The 18,907-nt window shown below is 44.1% G+C and overlaps 1 protein-coding gene across 1 annotated transcript in view; it reads left to right on the forward strand.

Moving 5' to 3' along the window:
* The window catches only part of LOC141128262 (RH-like protein), a 92,657-nt gene that overhangs the window by 59,330 nt on the left and 14,420 nt on the right, over window positions 1-18,907 (forward strand). Inside the window, exons 6-9 of the mRNA XM_073615460.1 lie at window positions 1,189-1,326; window positions 5,015-5,145; window positions 8,576-8,655; window positions 11,638-11,711. Of these exons, the coding sequence (XP_073471561.1) occupies window positions 1,189-1,326; window positions 5,015-5,145; window positions 8,576-8,655; window positions 11,638-11,711 (423 nt within the window). The remainder of the gene's footprint in view (window positions 1-1,188; window positions 1,327-5,014; window positions 5,146-8,575; window positions 8,656-11,637; window positions 11,712-18,907) is intronic.

The following is an 18,907-nucleotide window of genomic DNA, read 5'->3' on the forward strand; positions in this document are numbered from 1 at the left end:
CCTTCTTCCTATTTCTTTTTCTTCTTTATTCTTCCTTTCTATTCCTTTTTCTTCTTCTTCCTTTCTTCTTCCTGTTTCTTCCTTCTTCCTCTTTTTTTCTTCCTGTTTCTTGTTCTTCCTTTCTTCTTCCTATTTCTTCTTCCTTTGTCTTCTTCTTCCTTTTTCTTCTTCTTCCTCTTTCTTTCTCCTTCATTTTTTCCTATTTCTTTGCTTTTTCTTTTCTTTCTGCTACTTTTTCTTTTCTTCTTTCCCAGCAGAAGCAATGTGCTGTCATTGAGTTCTTGACGATGGAGCGGTTCAGTCTGTTCCACATCTACAGAAGACTACAGAATGTCTACGGAGATGATGCAATGTCATTAGTGACTTTTGTCAATGGTGTCATTCTGTAGCCCTCTGTGGCTGTTGAACAGCCTGCACCCCTCCATCGTCAAGAACTCAACATTTCTTCTGCTTGGGAAAAGTAGCAATGCTTTGTGTTTGTTCATTATATTTAATAATTTAGGGAGAAAATGTCTGCAGCTTTGAACCCCTACTTATTCATATTCTAACAGGTTATTCTTTCTAGCCTTTAATAATTGACAGATTTTTCACACTAGGTTCATTTAAACTGCAGCAATACCTTAGCATATGCTTACTTCAGTGTCCAGCAGTTATAATTCAGTTTCTGATCACAGGGTTCAAGCAGGGTTGTTATTTTACTGCCCATTCAAATCTGGGCATTCTCGAATTGCCATCAGAATCGCGCAATTCTGTCCACGATTCTGGAATGAGGTAAAATTGCAGAAACACGTAACACACGTTTGGGTGCCATTATTTTATCATGCGACAAAAGGCACACAAAAAGGCATTTTTGGAGCAGAAAGCAGCCCATTCAAATGAAGGTTGGTTCTCCAAATGCAACAAAAAACACACACTGTAGTTGCTGCATGTGAACAGGGCCTTAGGTAATGAAGATTAGTGAAGCAACCCCTGTCATAAAGAAAACATTTCAGAGAGGAGGTTTAAATTTTAAAGGCAGTATAAACATTTTTTCATATGGCAAATTTGGAATGTAGCTATGATAATAAACATAAATTCAAGTAGTAAAATGTAAAAATGTTATTACACTGCAACTTTCATAGATAAAAGTTCTGTAAACTCCCAAAGGAAATTGTCTTCCTGATCCTTATTAATATACTGCTTTATCAGATCCAGGTCCACAGTGCTATGTTGGCTGGTGGTGTGGCAGTTGGATTTTCAGCTCACATGGTTCAGTATCCATGGATTGCAATGACCCTAGGTCTACTAGCTGGACTTATTTCTACAATTGGACTAACATACCTGCAGGTAAGCAAATATAGAGATGACATCAATAACTTCACACACCAAAACCCTGTCTAAAATAGGCACAGTCAGTCTTCTAAATCTAGAAACAAAGCTATGAATTATCTTAATGGCTTGTCATCCAAAGGATGTCATGCAAAAGCTGAATAAGTGCAGTCACATCACAAGGGTTGTTGAGTTGTGAGAGCATAGGCAGTTCTGGTTAATTTAAATGCACAGTAAATGCTGTAATGCTTTAGTATACCTCAGGTCAATTATGGCAAGTTCAACCACCTCAAGACTGTATACTTTAAACCCCCTTCCTGCCGAGGCAATTTTTCAGCTTTTGGCGCTGTCACATGTTATAAATTACAATTATTTTGTTATGCAACACTGTAGCCAAATTAAATTGTTAGAATTTTTTTTGAGACAGAACTTTCTGTTGGTTGTATTCAAGCACCACGGGGTTTTTATTTTTTGCTATAAAAGCAAAAAAATAAAAAATAAAAAATTGAAAAAAAAACAGTTTTCTCTTAGTTTCTGTTAACATTTTTTGCAAATAAATAATCTTCATAAATGTAGGCCAAAATAAATTATTCTACATTTTTTTGGTAAAAATAACCCAAACCGGTGTATATTTTTAAGTCCGTGTGAAAGTTATAGAGTCTACAAACTATATATAAATTTGAAAATTGATCAATCCTGATGTAATCTCACTTCTTGGGGCCCTAAAATGCCAGGACAGTACAAATACCCTCCAAAGGTCTCTTTGGTAAGAGGCATGATGATTTTTTTTTTGAAGTTGTAATTTTCTGTCACAATCTTTTTGAAAATGAAGTTAAATAAACATTTTCACAAAGTTGTCATTTTAACAGTTTTTTTTCTCACACACAGCATAGGAATACTTAGAATCACACCCCAAAACACATTCTGCTAAGCCTGCAGAGTATGGGGGGATGCCATATGTGTGAGGCATTTTAGATGCATAGAGGTGCCCAAAATCCAAGGAGCATAAATTACCCATCTAATTTTCTGACTACCTATCACATTTTTAAAGGCCCTGGAGCACCAGGAAAGTAGAAACACTCTCAAAATGACCCCATTTTTTAAAGCAAACGCTCTCTGAAAAGGCATGTTGAGTCTTTTGAGAATGTAATTTTTTGGGAAAATGACAGAAAGACAATGACATTTTTTTTTTTTTGACACAAAGTTGTCAATTAATAATATATTTCTAACACACACCATAGGCATTACAATTACACCCCAAAACACATTCTGCTACTTCTCCCGCATATGGTGATACCACAGGAGAGCCCAAAATCCAAGAAAGCACCTTCAAGCGTTCTAGGGGGATAAATTACGTTTCTAATTTCCCTACTACCTATCACATTTTTTTGGAGATCCTGGAGCACCAGGACAGTGGAAACACCCACAATTTGACCAAATTTTGGAAATTAAACACCCCAAGGTATTTAAGAGGCAAGGGGAGTCTTATGAAGACATTATTGTTTTGCCACAAGTTTTTGGAAAATGCAGAAAGAAAATGAAAATTATTTTTTTTACAGAAAGTTGTCAATTTAATAAGATATTTCTCACACACAGCATGGGCATACTTAGAAATACACCCCAAAACACATTCTACTCCTCCTCCTGAGTATGGGGATACCTCATGTGTGAGACTTTTTTCAAAGTTAGTACTGATAATATAGCAGACGTTGTATCTTGTGTATTACACAAATCAACCAATTGTATCAATACCAATGTACTATAATGGGATCACCTTTTTACAAGTGGTCAGGGAATATAACTTAGTGTAGTGTCACCTATAGCAGCCCCAGTTCCTATGAGCTAAGCAAGCCTAGCCTATTGGTACATGATTGCTCTCAAGAATGCCATGTTTAGTGGTCAGGAAGTATGGGAGGCTGAATAAAGGAAGAAAAAAGAGTTCCTGTGATTCCAGGAGTGAAGCTGTCAGCAGGGGATAGCTGGGACTCATGCATCACAGGAACATAGTCAGTCGAATGTGCAGATGAATAAGTTCAAGGTTGCAGGCAGAGACATGGTCAGTAAACAGGCAAAGGAACGGTCCAGGCAACAGGCAGAAACGTGATCAAGAAAAAGGCCTTGGTCTAGGGCTCCACGCAAGATCTCACCTTGTTGAGTTTCAATGATCATGAGAACGGTGAGGAATCCTCTCAGAACTACATGGGAGAATCTTGTCAATGAACTCAAGGCAGCTGGGACCATAGTCACTAAGAAAACAATTGGTAACACAATACGCTGTGAAGGACTGAAATCTTGCAGCGCCCGCAAGGTCCCCCTACTCAAGAAAGCACATGCACAGGCCCGTCTGAAGTTTGCTAATGAACATCTGAATGATTCAGAGGAGAACTGGGTGAAAGTGCTGTGGTCAGATGAGACCAAAATCGAGCTCTTTGGCATCAACTCAACTCGCCGTGTTTGGAGGAGGAATGCTGCCTATGACCCCAAGAACACCATCCCCGCCATTAAACATGGAGGTGGAAACATTATGCTTTTGGGGGGTGTTTTTCTGCTAAGGGGACAGGAAAACTTCAGCACATCAAAGGGACAATGGACAGGGCCATGTACCGTCAAATCTTGGGAGAGAACACCCTTCCCTCAGCCAGGGCATTGAAAATGGGTCATGGATGGGTATTGCAGCATGACAATGACCCAAAAACACGGCCAAGGCAATAAAGGAGTGGCTCAAGAAGAAGAAAATTAAGGTCCTGGAGTGGCCTTGCCAGTCTCCAGGCCTTAATCCCATAGCAGATATGTGGAGGGAGCTGAAGGGTCGAGTTACCAAAACGTCAGCCTTGAAACCTTAATGCCTTGGAGAGGATCTGCAAAAGAGGAGTGGGACAAAATCCCTCATGAGATGTGTGCAAACCTGGTGGCCAACTACAAGAAACGTCTGACCTCTGTGATTGCCAACAAGGGTTTTGCTATCAAGTACTAAGTCATGTTTTGCAAAGGGGTCAAATACTTATTTCACTCTTTAAAATGCAAATCAATTTATAACTTTTTTGAAATGCGTTCTTCTGAATATTTTTGTTGTTATTCTGTCTCACACTGTTAAAATAAACCTACCATTAAGATTATAGACTGATCATTTCTTTGTAAGTGGGCAAAAAGTACAAAATCAGCAGGGGATCAAATACTTTTTTCCCTTACTGTATTTGTATAATGGTAGGCACTTCATTGCTTACATGTTGCTTCACACTAAAAAGTTTGGCTACTATAGGAACTAATGTGGCTGACCTGGGCTACAACCAGGCTTTGTGTGACACTGACAGGTGTGTGCACTACAGTTGTGGAGACACTTTGTTTTGCAACCTTCTATTAAAGTGGAGTTCCACCAGCAGTGCGCACCCGGCTGTGAAGCCACAAGCTGTCACAGCTGGGTGCCTACACTTTCAATGATGGCGCCGCAGAGAGGAGCGAGGCTTCAGGCAGCCGCATCGCTGGACCACGGTACAGCTGAGTGTCTGTTTATTAAAAGTCAGCAGCTACACTTTTTGTAGCTGCTGACTTTTAATAAACTTACAAACAAGTGGAACTCTGCTTTAACTTAAAAATTGAAAGACAACGAACATATTGCATTCTGTGCATTACTGGAGTGAATAATCTACTTGAATACCTCTCTACATTATGTCGCCTTACCAAAGATACTGTATCTATTATTTTGCAGGACACTCTGAAAGTAGTTACGTTGGTACATGACACATGTGGTGTTAACTACACATTTGGGTTGCCTGGTCTTCTTGGAGCACTAGCCTATGCACTTTTTATTCTGGTGGCAGACTATGGAAGATTTGAACTGTGAGTAAAAGATCTATAGTACAGATGTTTTTAAAATATTTTAATTTTTTGCATTACACTTTGTATAATATAATTCTAGACAAATGTTCTAGGCATTTTTTTTATTTTAAATAGTCTAACTTATGACATTAGCCACTTGCCTACCGCAATACGTACATATACATTGCAGTTTGCAAGTGGTTTACCGGGGTTATAGCTGAAGCTATCAGCCATAACACCGTTATTTTATTTTTAGCCGGCGGCTGCCTTTCTCGTGAAAGCGTTCCGAGCAGCTCATTAGTTTCTGGATCACTTTCAAAAGCAGTGGGAGGGGACATCCCTCCCCCCTCCTGCCGATTGGCGGTGTTTCTCGGGCTTACAACAGTGTGTCCGGCTGGTCAAGGAGGTAAACAGAGACCAGATCGTCTCTGATTGCCTCTATGGCCTTGGAGGACCAGAGCGACGTCAATGACGCCACTTCCGGTCTAGGGCAGAAGTATAGAAATGTTTTTTTTAAAACATTTTTTTTTAATCTGGTGTTCTTAAAGGTGAAAGAGAGATTTGGGGTCTTTTTGACCCCAGATCTCTCCATAATGAGGACCTGTCACAGGTCACAAGGGATGTTTACATTCCTTGCAATAGGAATAGAAGTGATAAAAAAAAAATTTTCAAAATGAAAGGGACAGTGTAAAAATAAAATAAATAAGAAAAAAAACAATGTTAAAGCGCCCCCATCCCTCCGTGCTCACGCACAGAAGGGAACGCATACGTAAGTCGTGCACACAAATGTAAACAGTGTTCGCACCACACATGTGGGGTATCACAGCAACGTTGGAGCAAGAGCAATAATTCTAGCCCTAGACCTCCTCTGTAACTCTAAACAGGTAACCTTTAAAAAAAATTGAAAGCATCGCTTATGGAGATTTTTAAGTATCGTAGTTTGTCGCCATTCCCCGAGCGTACGCAATTTTAAAGCGTGACATGTTAGGGATCTATTAACCACTTCTCGACCAACCGCTGCAGTTATACTGCGGCAGGTTGGCTCACCTGCGCGAGCTGTCGTAGCTATACGTCGGTTCCCGGCGTCGGGATAGCGGGCAAAAAGTGCTCTGGTCAGGAAGGGGGTAAATTCTTCCAGGGCTGAAGTGGTTAACTCAGTGTAAAATCATCTTTTACAAAAAATTGGGGTATATATTGTGTTTTTTTTATTCATTAAAGTGTATTCTTTCCCCAAAAATTGCATTTGAAAAATCTCTGCGCAAATACTGTGTGACAAAAAAAATTGCAACGATTGGCATTTTATTCCCTAGGTTCTCTGCTAACAAAATGATATAATGTTTGGGGGTTATAAGTAATTTTCTAGCAAAAAATACTAATTTAAATTTAGAGATGGGCCAAACCCCCCCCCCCCCCGGTTTGGTTTGCGCCAGAACTCTACAACATTGCAAAGGTTAAAAACCCGAACCGCGAACCCTATTAAAGTGTATGGGACCCGAACCTCAAAAATCGAAAGTCCCCATTTTGAAGGCTTTTATGCAAGTTATTGGCCATAAAAAGGGTATGGGGCCCGGGTACTGCCCTGGGGAACAAGTACCAATGCAAACATTTTTTTTGTTTTGTTTTAAAGATAATTTTTAAAGGAGCGGTGATTTTAATGATGATTAAAGTGAAACAATAAAAATGAAAAATGTCTTTAAATATAGTGCCTGGGGGGTCCTCTTAGTCTGCCTGTAAAGTGGCGCATCTGTATCGTGTATAGAATCTGCTGAAGCAAAACTGACATTTATAGAGAAAGGAAAAATTACATTTAAATTGATTTTCCCTGCAAGCTTTCTTTCTTTATTTATTGGGGCACAATTTAGTGCACTTGGAACAAGATTAGAGATTTTATGGATAAATTCCGGTGTCTCTTTGGCAGACTTTGGATGGAAATAACTTTAGATAGAAGTAACTAGTGTGGAAAAATTGGGCTTTGGGTGTTGGTGGTGCCTTCACACCGTAACCCTATAGAGGCACTCTTGATGAAAGCAAGAATTGGCCTTGCTGTAAAAAATAGAAATTTAATGTCCCTGTCACACAGTTGCAGAAAAATTGGTCTTTGGGTGTTGGTGGTGCCTTCACCCCATAACCTTCTAGAGGTACTCTTGATAAAAGCAAGAATTGGCCTTGCTGTAGAAAATTAAAATTTGATGCCCCTGTCACACAGTTGTGGAAAAATTGGTCTTTGGGTGTTGGTGGTCCCTTTAACCTGTAACCTTCCAGAGGCAGAATAAGCCGCTCTAGCAGCTGCAGTGGACTGCATACCAGTGTCAGCTTGGGTCATAGAAGATGAGGAGGATAAAGATGGTTTAGTAAGCCAGTCCACCACCTCCTCTTCATGCTGTGAGCATGGGCAACATCACTAAACAGAGACAAATGTGCCTGAGAACGGACTACTTTTGCCTGTGGACACAGACGCTGCTGGCCCTCCCCCATAGTGGCATGGGAACGTCTGCCTCTCCTTGTTGGCCTCCCAGACATGATGGGGTGCTTATTACCCAAATTTAATAGAAATTGGGAAATGTGTGATTGGATGCACTTTATTGAATGAAAAGTGGTGTTTGGTGCACTTTAAATTGAGGACTGACACTGACAGAAATGTAAAAACGTTCTAAAAAAAAAAGGGGGGGGGTGACACCAGCGTTGCAGTCAGAAACATTGTGGCTGACAATTTTAAAAAATGGGGGCAAGTAGGGGACAAAAAAAAACCCCCACGAACCCCCGCCCCAAAAAAACACGGCGCAGCAAAAGTAAATGTTATGTAATGCTGTGTTAAACACTGCACTACACTATACTCACACTACACTATACTGACATACTATATTCACAGTACACTATACTGACACACTCTACACTCAGAGTCTCAATTAGTGAATACAATAAATCGCTAGTAGTAAACTGAACCCTGTTCTATATCACTACTCCAACACATTGCAAAAGCTTCCTGCGGGAAGCTTCTTTTTATAGTGTGGGGCGGGACTATGAGCACTGAGTCGTAATTGGACAAAGTCATCATCACTTTGTCCAATCAGGGCTCTGATTGTGCTCTGTGCCCTCATTGGAAAAGCCTTGTACCAGACTGGCGGTCAGGTACAAGGCTTCATCCAATTAGGGCCCTAGAATGCACCGTGCAACACGCAGTGCATTCTGGGGCGCTTGACGGGCAAACATCCCGCCGAATGCCCCGCAAATTTGGGTGTTCGCCAAATAGGCAAACAGGACATTTGCCCAACACTACTTGTAAACAAAAAATGCCAGAAAAGGCCAGGCCTTCAACTGGTTAGTAAATATGGAAAAAATTGTTTAGGTCAATGGAAGTTTGTAGCTGTGTTCAGCCTTTTCTCACACAAATTGATATTTCTTGCCTGTCCTGCATTATAATTAATATGCGTCTGTTTTTTAATCCTCATAGTCCCATTTACCAAGCATTGGTTGGTGTAGGTTGTATACTCCTAACGCTGACGTTGAGTCTGGTTGGTGGACTTCTAACAGGTACAAGTATTGGTACAGACAGCTAAATGCTGAAATGTTTTTGTCTTAACAATGTAAAGAAAATCTTCATTGAAAAAAACAATATTGCTTTTAGGTGCACTGTTTGGAAACAAATATTATCCTACAATATGTTGAAGCCCATAGTATAAACAGTAGTCAACAATGGATCCTCTACCACGCTGGTTCAAATCCTTAGACTGGCCTTATCTGTGTGGCCTGGTGTTCAAAGTAGTTAGGACTAAAAGGCTTTATATTCTAAAACATACAGTATATATTGTTAAAATTACATACATAATACTGTATGTGTATAAAGTGTAAAATAGTTTGATCTAGTACAGTATTCGTCTTTGTTTTCATTGATGGCATACAAGATAGGCCCGTATGTCATCTCTGACAAGTACACGTAGCCTTGTGAAGAAAATCTAAGATGCACTGCTACAGGTAAACCATGCCGTGTTTCCGCGAAAATAAGACCGGGTCTTATATTAATTTTGGCTACAAAAAACACACTAGGGCTTATTTTCAGGGGATGTCTTAATTTTTTACGTTATGTACAATGACGATCTTAAAGTGGTTGTAACCCAAAAAAAAAAATCCTGATCCTTTGAAACATGATAGACAGTGCAGAGTGCTTGTGCTGTGTCATTTACCCCTCTCTATGTTCTAAAAAACTTGGAATAAAACAATAAAATGTTTTTAAAAAGTGTCCCCTGTCTTCTTTCCCCCTGTCAGCTCCGGGGTCATCATTATGACATCTTTAATCCCAAAAATAAACCTTAGTTAAGATTATATAATGTGCAGTGTGTCTCCTTTTGTAACTTTATTGTCAAAAGTACCGTATTTTCAGCGCCGGTGGGTGCTCACTTGACCCGATGGAGCTCTTCTTCTCTGCTTCGAGCACTGCCGAGTGAGGGGCTGAGATCCCCGCTGACGTCAGTCCCGCTCCGAGCATTACAGAGGGAGGGGCCGCTGCCGTCAGCCAGGAGGAGAGGAGAAAATCTCCGGTGGGTCACGTGAGCGCCCAGCGGCGCTGTAAATAAGGTATTTTCGGCAATAAAGTTACAAAAGGAAATACACTGCATATTATATAATCTTTTTACAAAATGGATTAAATATTTTTACAAGGACTTATAGGGCTTATTTTCGGGGTAGGGTTTACAGTATATTGTAGCCCTCCCTGAAAATCACGCTAGGTCTTATTTTCGGGGTGGGGTTTATTTTTTGGGGAAACATGACGAGCATTTTCATATTCGCTGAGAACTGATTTGTAACTCATAGTTCATATGCTCAGAAATGTAACTAAAATCATGGGGTTGCAAAGCAAAATTATGAGGGAGCCCCCAATTGCCCCCCGCACTCCTTCCTTCCTCCATGGCATTTATCTGAAACAGTTTGCATTTTGCATGGTAGCAAGCAGAGCAGGGCATTTTAAACATAACACTGATTTATTTATCAGAGGCCAGAGTCCATGCTCTGCAAGCATCAGGCGCACAGCTTTAAAAACAAACACAAATTTAAACAGCTTTGTCTTAATTAATTCATAATTAAATGTATTTTTTTTTTTTTTAACAAAAAGGACTAAACTGTCCCCTCACTACTAGAGGCCTAGTAACCAGCCACGGTCAATGATTCTTCTGTCAGCTGGCTGCTTCTCTTTCTTTCACACTCTTCACAAAAATAAGAAGTAATTTGTTACACACTCTTAACTAGAACACAGAAGGTTTGTAAGGATAGGCATGTGTTGCAGTAGGCAGATGACACCTCCTCCATATGTTTCACATTAACTTGTTGGGCATCAAGTGTGGGTCACATAGTAGGCCTACCCCAGGGTGGGTTCTTTGGGCTATGCCAGGTGATGAACGGGGTCACTCCTTACAGCACAGGGGTAACACCTTGCCCGAAGGCGTACTCACCAATGCCTGGGACCAGGCAAGGGCCACGGTCATGTGAAACTCAAACATTAAGGCAATTCCCCAACTCAGAGATGAACCACATCAACCACAGCATTAACCCCTTCCCTCCCAACCTGGATAGCTAGGGAGATTGACTAACCAAGAGTAGGCAACCTGCCTACAGGTTAACTATAGCTTTACTCTGTTCCCCTCCTAATCTTCAGATAAACCATATCTACACACATTTGAATTCTTAACCTTAAAAAAGTGACACCAGACTGAAATAAGTTAAGGAATACTCTGGAGGTAGTACATCAATTCAGTTTAACATCTTTACAGACATGACAGTAATAACTTGGCAGGAAAAACAACATTTTCAAAGAAAAGGATGTACAGGCAGATGGACATCTGCCCATTGCCTCCAGGGGCCTCTAGCACCATGGCCTTCCACTGCCTAGAGGGGCCTCTAACACCAGCGCCTTCCACTGCCTCCAGGTAACTGTTCCAACAAACATGTAGCACACAAAAAAGGTTTCCCAAAAATGTTCTACACTGGAGAACCCATACTCACTGCACCCAACAGCAAAATTTGTGCTGGATAGTGTTACAGGAATAGAATTACAGGAATAGTTACAATAAGGCTACTCTCACGCGTCGGGGGCGTCGGCGCTAAAAATAGCATTTTTGTTTTTGCAGCCGCTAGTGGGACACTTTTAACCCCCGCTAGCGGGCGAAAAAGGGTTAAAAGCGCCCACAAAGCACCGCTGCAGCGGCGCTTTGCCGGCACTTCGGCGGCGCTGCTCATTGATTTCAATGGGCAGGGGCGCTGTAGGAGCGGTGTATACACCGCTCCTACAGCGCCTCAAAGATGTGGCTAGCAGGACTTTTTTTGGTGTCCTGCCAGCGCACCGCTCCAGTGTGAAAGCCCTGTGGCTTTCACACTGGAGTGAGAGGAGAGGCTATAGCGCCTGTGAAGCGTCTCAGTGTGAAAGTAGCCTTGCCTGTAGTGAATTGTGCAACTGATATAACTTTGCTTCTAACTGCCAATACTAATAATATTAATTCAATTTTTCCCTCACATCTTTATTAGGTTTCTTGTTAAAATGTAAGCTTCTCAAGCCCCCTAAAGAATGGCATTTTTTTCATGATCAGCCATATTGGGAGGTAAGATATTTAAAATAATGTTATAATGCCATTAAATCATTATTGCCTGATGTTGCAGCATGTTATGTAAAGTGTTTGAAAGGGAGAAAGTAGGCTTAGTTTGCATTATCTGTGCTTGTTACTTCCTGTAAAACAGGCATATCTAACTCAAAGGATGTTAAAGATCATTTGTCCAGCTTAATAATGCTGCACGAGAGTGAATACTGTAAAATGAATAAGGAAATGCTTTGGAGGAACTTTATGGAAGGAACCTCCAAAGTCTAAATAAAATGTATATATATATATATATATATATATACACAGTCAGGTCCATAAATATTGGGACATCGACACAATTCTAATCTTTATACACCACCACAATGGATTTGAAATGAAACGAACAAGATGTGCTTTAACTGCAGACTTTCAGCTTTAATTTGAGGGTATTTGCATCCAAATCAGGTGAACGGTGTAGGAAATACAACAGTTTGCATATGTGCCTCCCACTTTTTAAGGGACCAAAAGTAATGGGACAGATTAACAATCATCCATCAAACTTTCACTTTTTAATACTTGGTTGCAAATCCTTTGCAGTCAATTACAGCCTGAAGTCTGGAATGCATAGACATCACCAGACGCTGGGTTTCATCCCTGGTGATGCTCTGCCAGGCCTCTACTGCAACTGTCTTCAGTTCCTGCTTGTTCTTGGGGCATTTTCCCTTCAGTTTTGTCTTTAGCAAGTGAAATGCATGCTCAATCGGATTCAGGTCAGGTGATTGACTTGTCCATTGCATAACATTTCACTTCTTTCCCTTAAAAAACTCTTTGGTTGATTTCACGGTATGCTTCGGGTTATTGTCCATCTGCACTGTGAAGCGTTTTGCTGAATATGAGCAGATAATATTGCCCAAAACACTTCAGAATTCATCCTGCTGCTTTTGTCAGCAGTCACATCATCAATAAATACAAGAGAACCAGTTCCATTGGCAGCCATACACAGGGCCGGTGCTACCACTAGGCAGACTAGGCAGCCGCCTAGGGCGCATTGCCGCCTAGGGTGCAGCCAGGACCACTGATTTCCCTACTTTCCGCCGGGAGCTTGTCAGTGCCTTGTTCTCTGTAGTCCAGCATGCGGAGGGTGCGCACGGTGAGAGCACACTACCACGACTGGCCGCCTCAGCTCCACTCACACACACATCACACACAGAGATCAGCGTCTTCGTGGGCGCTCTGCTCCGCCCCCAGTCTGCCTTTACTTCCCAGGCCGTGTGTCAATATTTATTGAAAGGAGCGAGGGAAGTGTGGGAATCCCTTCCCAATAACGAGGGGAGGCTGTCCCGCCCCGGGGCGGGAACACTTGACAGGTGACCACATGTACGCCGTCCTCCTGCCTCTACTCGGCGCTCACTTGAGCCCTCAGACAGCACAACACACAGGTAGCCATTTGCCACGCCCACCACCACATGGAGCGCCCACCCCTGCTATCGATTGGGCGTGGCACAACAAGCACATGACTCCATGATTGGCTGCTCTGACTGGCTGTTTATTGGATTATTGCTGACATAGGATTTCAATGCAATGTGCCTGCCTCAGCTCTCTCCTTCTTGCTTTTAAGGGCAGCCCTGAGAAGCTGGCACTAACAGCCAACACAGTGAGTAAAGTTCTGGCACTTGTCCCACTGGCCCCCCCACCACCTGTGCCACTGGCCCTCCACCACCACCACCACCACCACCTGTCACACTGCCCCCCCACCACCTGTCCCACTGGCCCCCCACCTGTCCCACTGGCCCCCCACCACCACCGCCACCTGTCACACTGCCCCCCCACCACCTGTCCCACTGGCCCCCCCACCTGTCCCACTGGTCCCCCACCACCACCACCTGTCACACTGCCCCCCCACCACCTGTCCCACTGGTCCCCCACCACCACCACCTGTCCCACTGACCCCCCACCACCACTGGCCCACCACCACCACCACCTGTCCCACTGGCCCCCCACCTGTCCCACTGGCCCCCCACCACCACCTATCCCACTGGTCCCCCACCACCGCCTGTCCCACCACCACCTGTCCCACTGGCCCCCCCACCACCACCTGTCCCACTGGCCCCCCACCACCACTGGCCCCCCACCTGTCCCACTGGCCCCCCACCACCACCTGTCCCACTGGCCCCCCACCTGTCCCACTGGCCCCCCACCACTAGGGATGAACTTCGTGTTCGAGTCGAACCCATGTTCGACTCGAACATTGGCTGTTCGATCGTTCATCGAATTCCGAACGTTATGGGCCATTCGCGCCAAATTCGTGTGGTGCGTCACGGCCCATAATTCACTGCGGCATTGCTGGCTGATGATTGGCCAAGCATGCACTATGACCCGCATGTTTGGCCAATCGCAGCGTCGTCGGTAGAGAGAGCTGTAATTGGCCAAAGCCAGGGTGGCTTTGGCCAATTATGGCTCAGGGGGTTTAGAACACGCCCCACACTATATAAGGCCGCCTGCACGGCGGCCCTGTGTAGTGTGTTCCGGCGTGCTTAGATAGAGAGAGAGAGAGTGTCATTTCATTTGAGTTAGCTAGATTAGGCAGGACAGTCAGTGAGTTAGCTGCACTTACAGTGTATTGTGTATATATATGCATCCCAGGTGTTGCATATATATATATATATATATATATATATATATATATATATATATATACTGTATTCAGTTTAGCTAGATCCATTCCTATTATCTTCCTACTGACAGGCAGGCTTGTCTTGTTACAGTATTTACAGCTACCTGAAGAAAATTGCTGGTGTTCTTTTGATCCTATTAGTACCACAGTCAGGCAGCTAGACTATTTACAGTTAGTGTAGTGTGTCCAGCTCACAGTGTTTAGCTAAAACTACAAGTTAGTGTAGTGAGACCTCTGCACAGTGTTCATCTAAAGCTACAAGTTAGTGTAGTGCGTCCTGCTCACAGTGTTCAGCTAAAACTACAAGTTAGTGTAGTGAGACCTCTGCACAGTGTTCATCTAAAGCTACAAGTTAGTGTAGTGCGTCCTGCTCACAGTGTTCAGCTAAAACTACAACTTAGTGTAGTGAGACCTCTGCACCGTGTTCATCTAAAGCTACAAGTTAGTGTAGTGCGTCCTGCTCACAGTGTTCAGCTAAAACTACAAGTTAGTGTGGCGCGTCCTCCTGATCCTATCACGCAGGCAGCTAAATAAGCTGCAAGTTATTTTTTTGCGAGCTCTGCACAGTGTTCAGCAAAAGCTACCTGTAGAAAGTTGGTGGTGTTTCCCTGATCCTATCACTACCGCAGGCAGCTAAATAAGCTGCAAGTTATTTTTTTGCAAGCTCTGCACAGTGTTCAGCTAAAGCTACCTGTAGAAGGTTGGTGGTGTTTTCCTGATCCTATCACTACCGCAGGCAGCTAAATAAGCTGCAAGTTATTTTTTTGCAAAGTCTGCACAGTGTTCACCTAAAGCTACCTGTAGAAGGTTGGTGGTGTTCTCATACTACAGGCAGGCAGTTGATTTTGCTAGCTGCAGTATCAGTGCATATATATATATATGGCAGGTACCCAAACGCCACTTTTTCTCACGGAAGGCGATTCCAGCTCTCTACTGGCATGTGGAAGGCAATGTCCATGCCTCGCTGGACAGGGCGGTCAGCGGTAAGGTGCATATTACCGCTGACTCATGGTCCAGCAGGCATGGACAGGGATGTTACCTAAGTTTCACGGCGCATTGGTGACTCTGCTGGCAGCTGGGAGGGATGCAGGACAAGGTGCAGTAGTGTTGGAGGTTGTTCCACCACCACGCCTCCAAAATGCCACTACTAATGATTGTGACACACCTCTCTCCTCCATCCCCTCCTCTTCTTCTTCCTCCATGGCCTCTTCCTGTGCTTTGTCCTCAGAACCAGTGGTGCTCCGTAGGCTTTCAAGGGGCTACGCAAGTATGCAGGCCAAAAGATGCCATGCGGTGCTTGAGCTGGTGTGCTTGGGGGACAGAAGCCACACTGGGGCAGAGGTTCTGTCAGCTCTGCAGGGGCAGGTTCAGAGGTGGTTGACGCCAACTTAAGGCAGGAATGGTGGTTTGCGACAATGGCACCAACCTCCTCTCTGCCCTCCGACAGGGACAAATGACCCATGTGCCCTGTTTGGCTCACGTCCTTAACTTGGTGGTGCAGCGGTTCTTGGGCAGGTACCCGGGCTTACAGGATGTCCTGAGGCAGGCCAGGAAAGTCTGTGTGCATTTCCGCTGGTCATATAATACCAGTGATCGGCTGGCGGACCTCCAAAAGAAGTTTAACCTGCCCAAGAACCGCCTAATCTGTGACATGCCCACCAGGTGGAACTCAACGTTGGCCATGCTGCAGCGGCTGCACACGCAGCAGAGGGCCATCAATGAGTACCTGTGCGACTATGGCACCAGGACAGGGTCAGGGGAGCTTGTTTTTTTTCCCCACGCCAGTGGGCCATGATCAGGGATGCATGCACTGTCCTGTCACCATTTGAGGAGGCCACGAGGATGGTGAGCAGTGACAGTGCATGCATCAGTGACACTGTCTCCCTTGTCCACCTGTTGGAGCACACGCTGCGTGGAATAATGGACAGGGCACTTGAGGCAGAACAGAGGCAGGAAGAGGAGGACTTCCTTAGCTCTCAAGGCCCCCTTTATCCAGACAGTGTCCCTGCGTGCCCGCCGATCACACAGGAAGAGGACGAGGAGGAGGAAGATTGTGTCAGTATGGAGGTGGAACCTGGCACTCAGCATCAGCAGCAGTCTTTAAGGGATCAGTCCCAAGAAACACATGGACTTGTACGTGGCTGGGAGGAGGTGGCTGCGGACCATGTCGTCCTTAGTGACCCAGAGGACTCCGGACCGAATGCCTCAGCAAACCTACGCTGCATGGCCTCCCTGATCCTGCAAAGCCTGCGTAAGGATCCTCGTATTCGTGGTATCAAGGAGAAGGACCAATACTGGCTGGCAACCCTCCTTAATCCACGTTACAAGGGTAAGGTTGCGGACCTTATCTTGCCATCGCAGAGGGAGCAGAGGATGAAACATCTTCGGGAGGCCTTGCAGAAAGGTCTGTGCAACGCGTTCCCAGAGACTGGGAGGTTACAAACTCCTGTTTCTGGACAACGTGTTGCTGAGGCTTCGGTCAGTCAAAGAAGGAGCGGTGGAGAAGGTGGCCGTCTGACCGATGCGTTCAAACAATTTTTTGGTCCGCAGCCCCAAGGTATGATCGGTTCCAGCAACCATCGCCAGCGTCTGTTTTACATGGTGCAGGAATACCTAGGGGCAAGATCTGTTTTTTTTTTCAGTGCTGCTGGAGGCTTTGTAACCGATCACAGGGTGTGTCTGTCCACCGACTCGGTCAATCGACTGACCTTCATAAAAATGAATCAGTCTTGGATCACCACCAGCTACCAAGCACCTGATGCTGATGTAACCGAATAATTTTTTTTGAAATCTCAGATCCCTTCAAAGACTGCCTATGCTGATGCTGAGTGACTATCCTGAGTAATTATCCTCTTCCTCCTCAATGATCACGCTGATAGCTTGTAAGAACATTTTTGGTTCTGGGCGCCACCACCAGTGCCTAAGGCCCAATTTTTCAGCTCCTGTTTCACAGGGGCGTGTAATTACAATTTTTGATGCAATATTTTGCAGCAGGGCTCATTCCTGCGTTCCAACTAGAGTATCTGTGAGGGGTTGCAGTGTTGTGGCACCAGCACCAGTGCCTAAGGCCTAATTTTTCAGCCCCTGTTTAACAGGGGCATGTAATTACAATTTTTGATGCAATATTTCACAGCAGGGCCCATTTCTGCACCCACCAAGAGCGAGTGAGGACTTACAGTGTTGTGGCACCAGCACCACCACCACCACCAAAGGACCAATTTTTCTGCCCTTGTTCAACAGGGGCATGTAATTACAATTCTTGATCTAATATTTCACAGCAGGGCCCGTTTCTGCACCCACCAAGAGCGAGCGAGGACTTACAGTGTTGTGGCACCAGCACCACCACCACCACCACCACCAAAGGCCCAATTTTTCTGCCCTTGTTCAACAGGGGCATGTAATTACAATTCTTGATCTAATATTTCACAGCAGGGCCCGTTTCTGCACCCACCAAGAGCGAGTGAGGACTTACAGTGTTGTGGCACCAGCACCACCACCACCACCAAAGGCCCAATTTTTCAGCCCTTGTTCAACAGGGGCATGTAATTACAATTCTTGATCTAATATTTCACAGCAGGGCCAGTTTCTGCACCCACCAAGAGCAAGTGAGGACTTACAGTATTGTGGCACCAGCACCACCACCACCACCACCACCAAAGGCCCAATTTTTCTTCCCCTGTTCAACAGGGGCATGTAATTACAATTCTTGATCTAATATTTGACAGCAGGGCCCTGTGAGGGCTTACAGTGTTGTGGCCACAACAACACCTAAGGCCCAAATTTCTGCTGAGTATATAGGGCAGGCCCCCTACTTTCAAACATCTAACTTACAAACGACTCCTACTTGCAAACGGAAGGAGACAACAGGAAGTGAGATGAAATCTACCCCTAGGAAGGGAAATTCACTCCTGTAAGAGTTAATATGGGAAAAACTTTTCTCCTTTCCACTGATGCTTTATAACCAATCCTTGTTTCACAAAAAAACCCAAATTTTCAAAAAACATTTGTCATTGGGAGGTGAAATCTTCTGAAGAGCAGCACAGACAGCAAAACAAATGTCACAGGGGTGATAACCCTTCCCTATGTTTTCCAAAAAGCTTAAAATAGATTTTTGGCTGGAGCTAAACACGTTAAAATGTACCAGTTCAAAATTACAAACAGATTCTACTTAACAACAAACCTACAGTCCCTGTCTTGTTTGCACCACCTGTATACAGCTGTTCAGAGTACAGAGCCTGTATACTGCTGTTTCCTTTTTTAATTTGGGTGCGGGGTTCCCCTTAATATCCATACAAGACCCAAAGGGCCTGGTAATGGACTGGGGGGTACCCATGCCGTTTGTCTCACCTGATTTTCATCCATATTGCCAGGACCTGACATTACATTAAATCCGCAAGCAGTTTTAAATGACTTTTATTCCTTTAAAAATTACATTTTGTGCAGGGACTGTTCTAAGCATGGGAAACACGCGCCACTTTACAGGTATACTATAGACACCCCCCAGGTACGATATTTAAAGGAATATTTCACTTTTTTTTTTTTTACT

This window comes from Aquarana catesbeiana, linkage group LG02 (assembly GCF_042186555.1).
Source record: "Aquarana catesbeiana isolate 2022-GZ linkage group LG02, ASM4218655v1, whole genome shotgun sequence".
Lineage (NCBI taxonomy): Eukaryota > Metazoa > Chordata > Amphibia > Anura > Ranidae > Aquarana > Aquarana catesbeiana.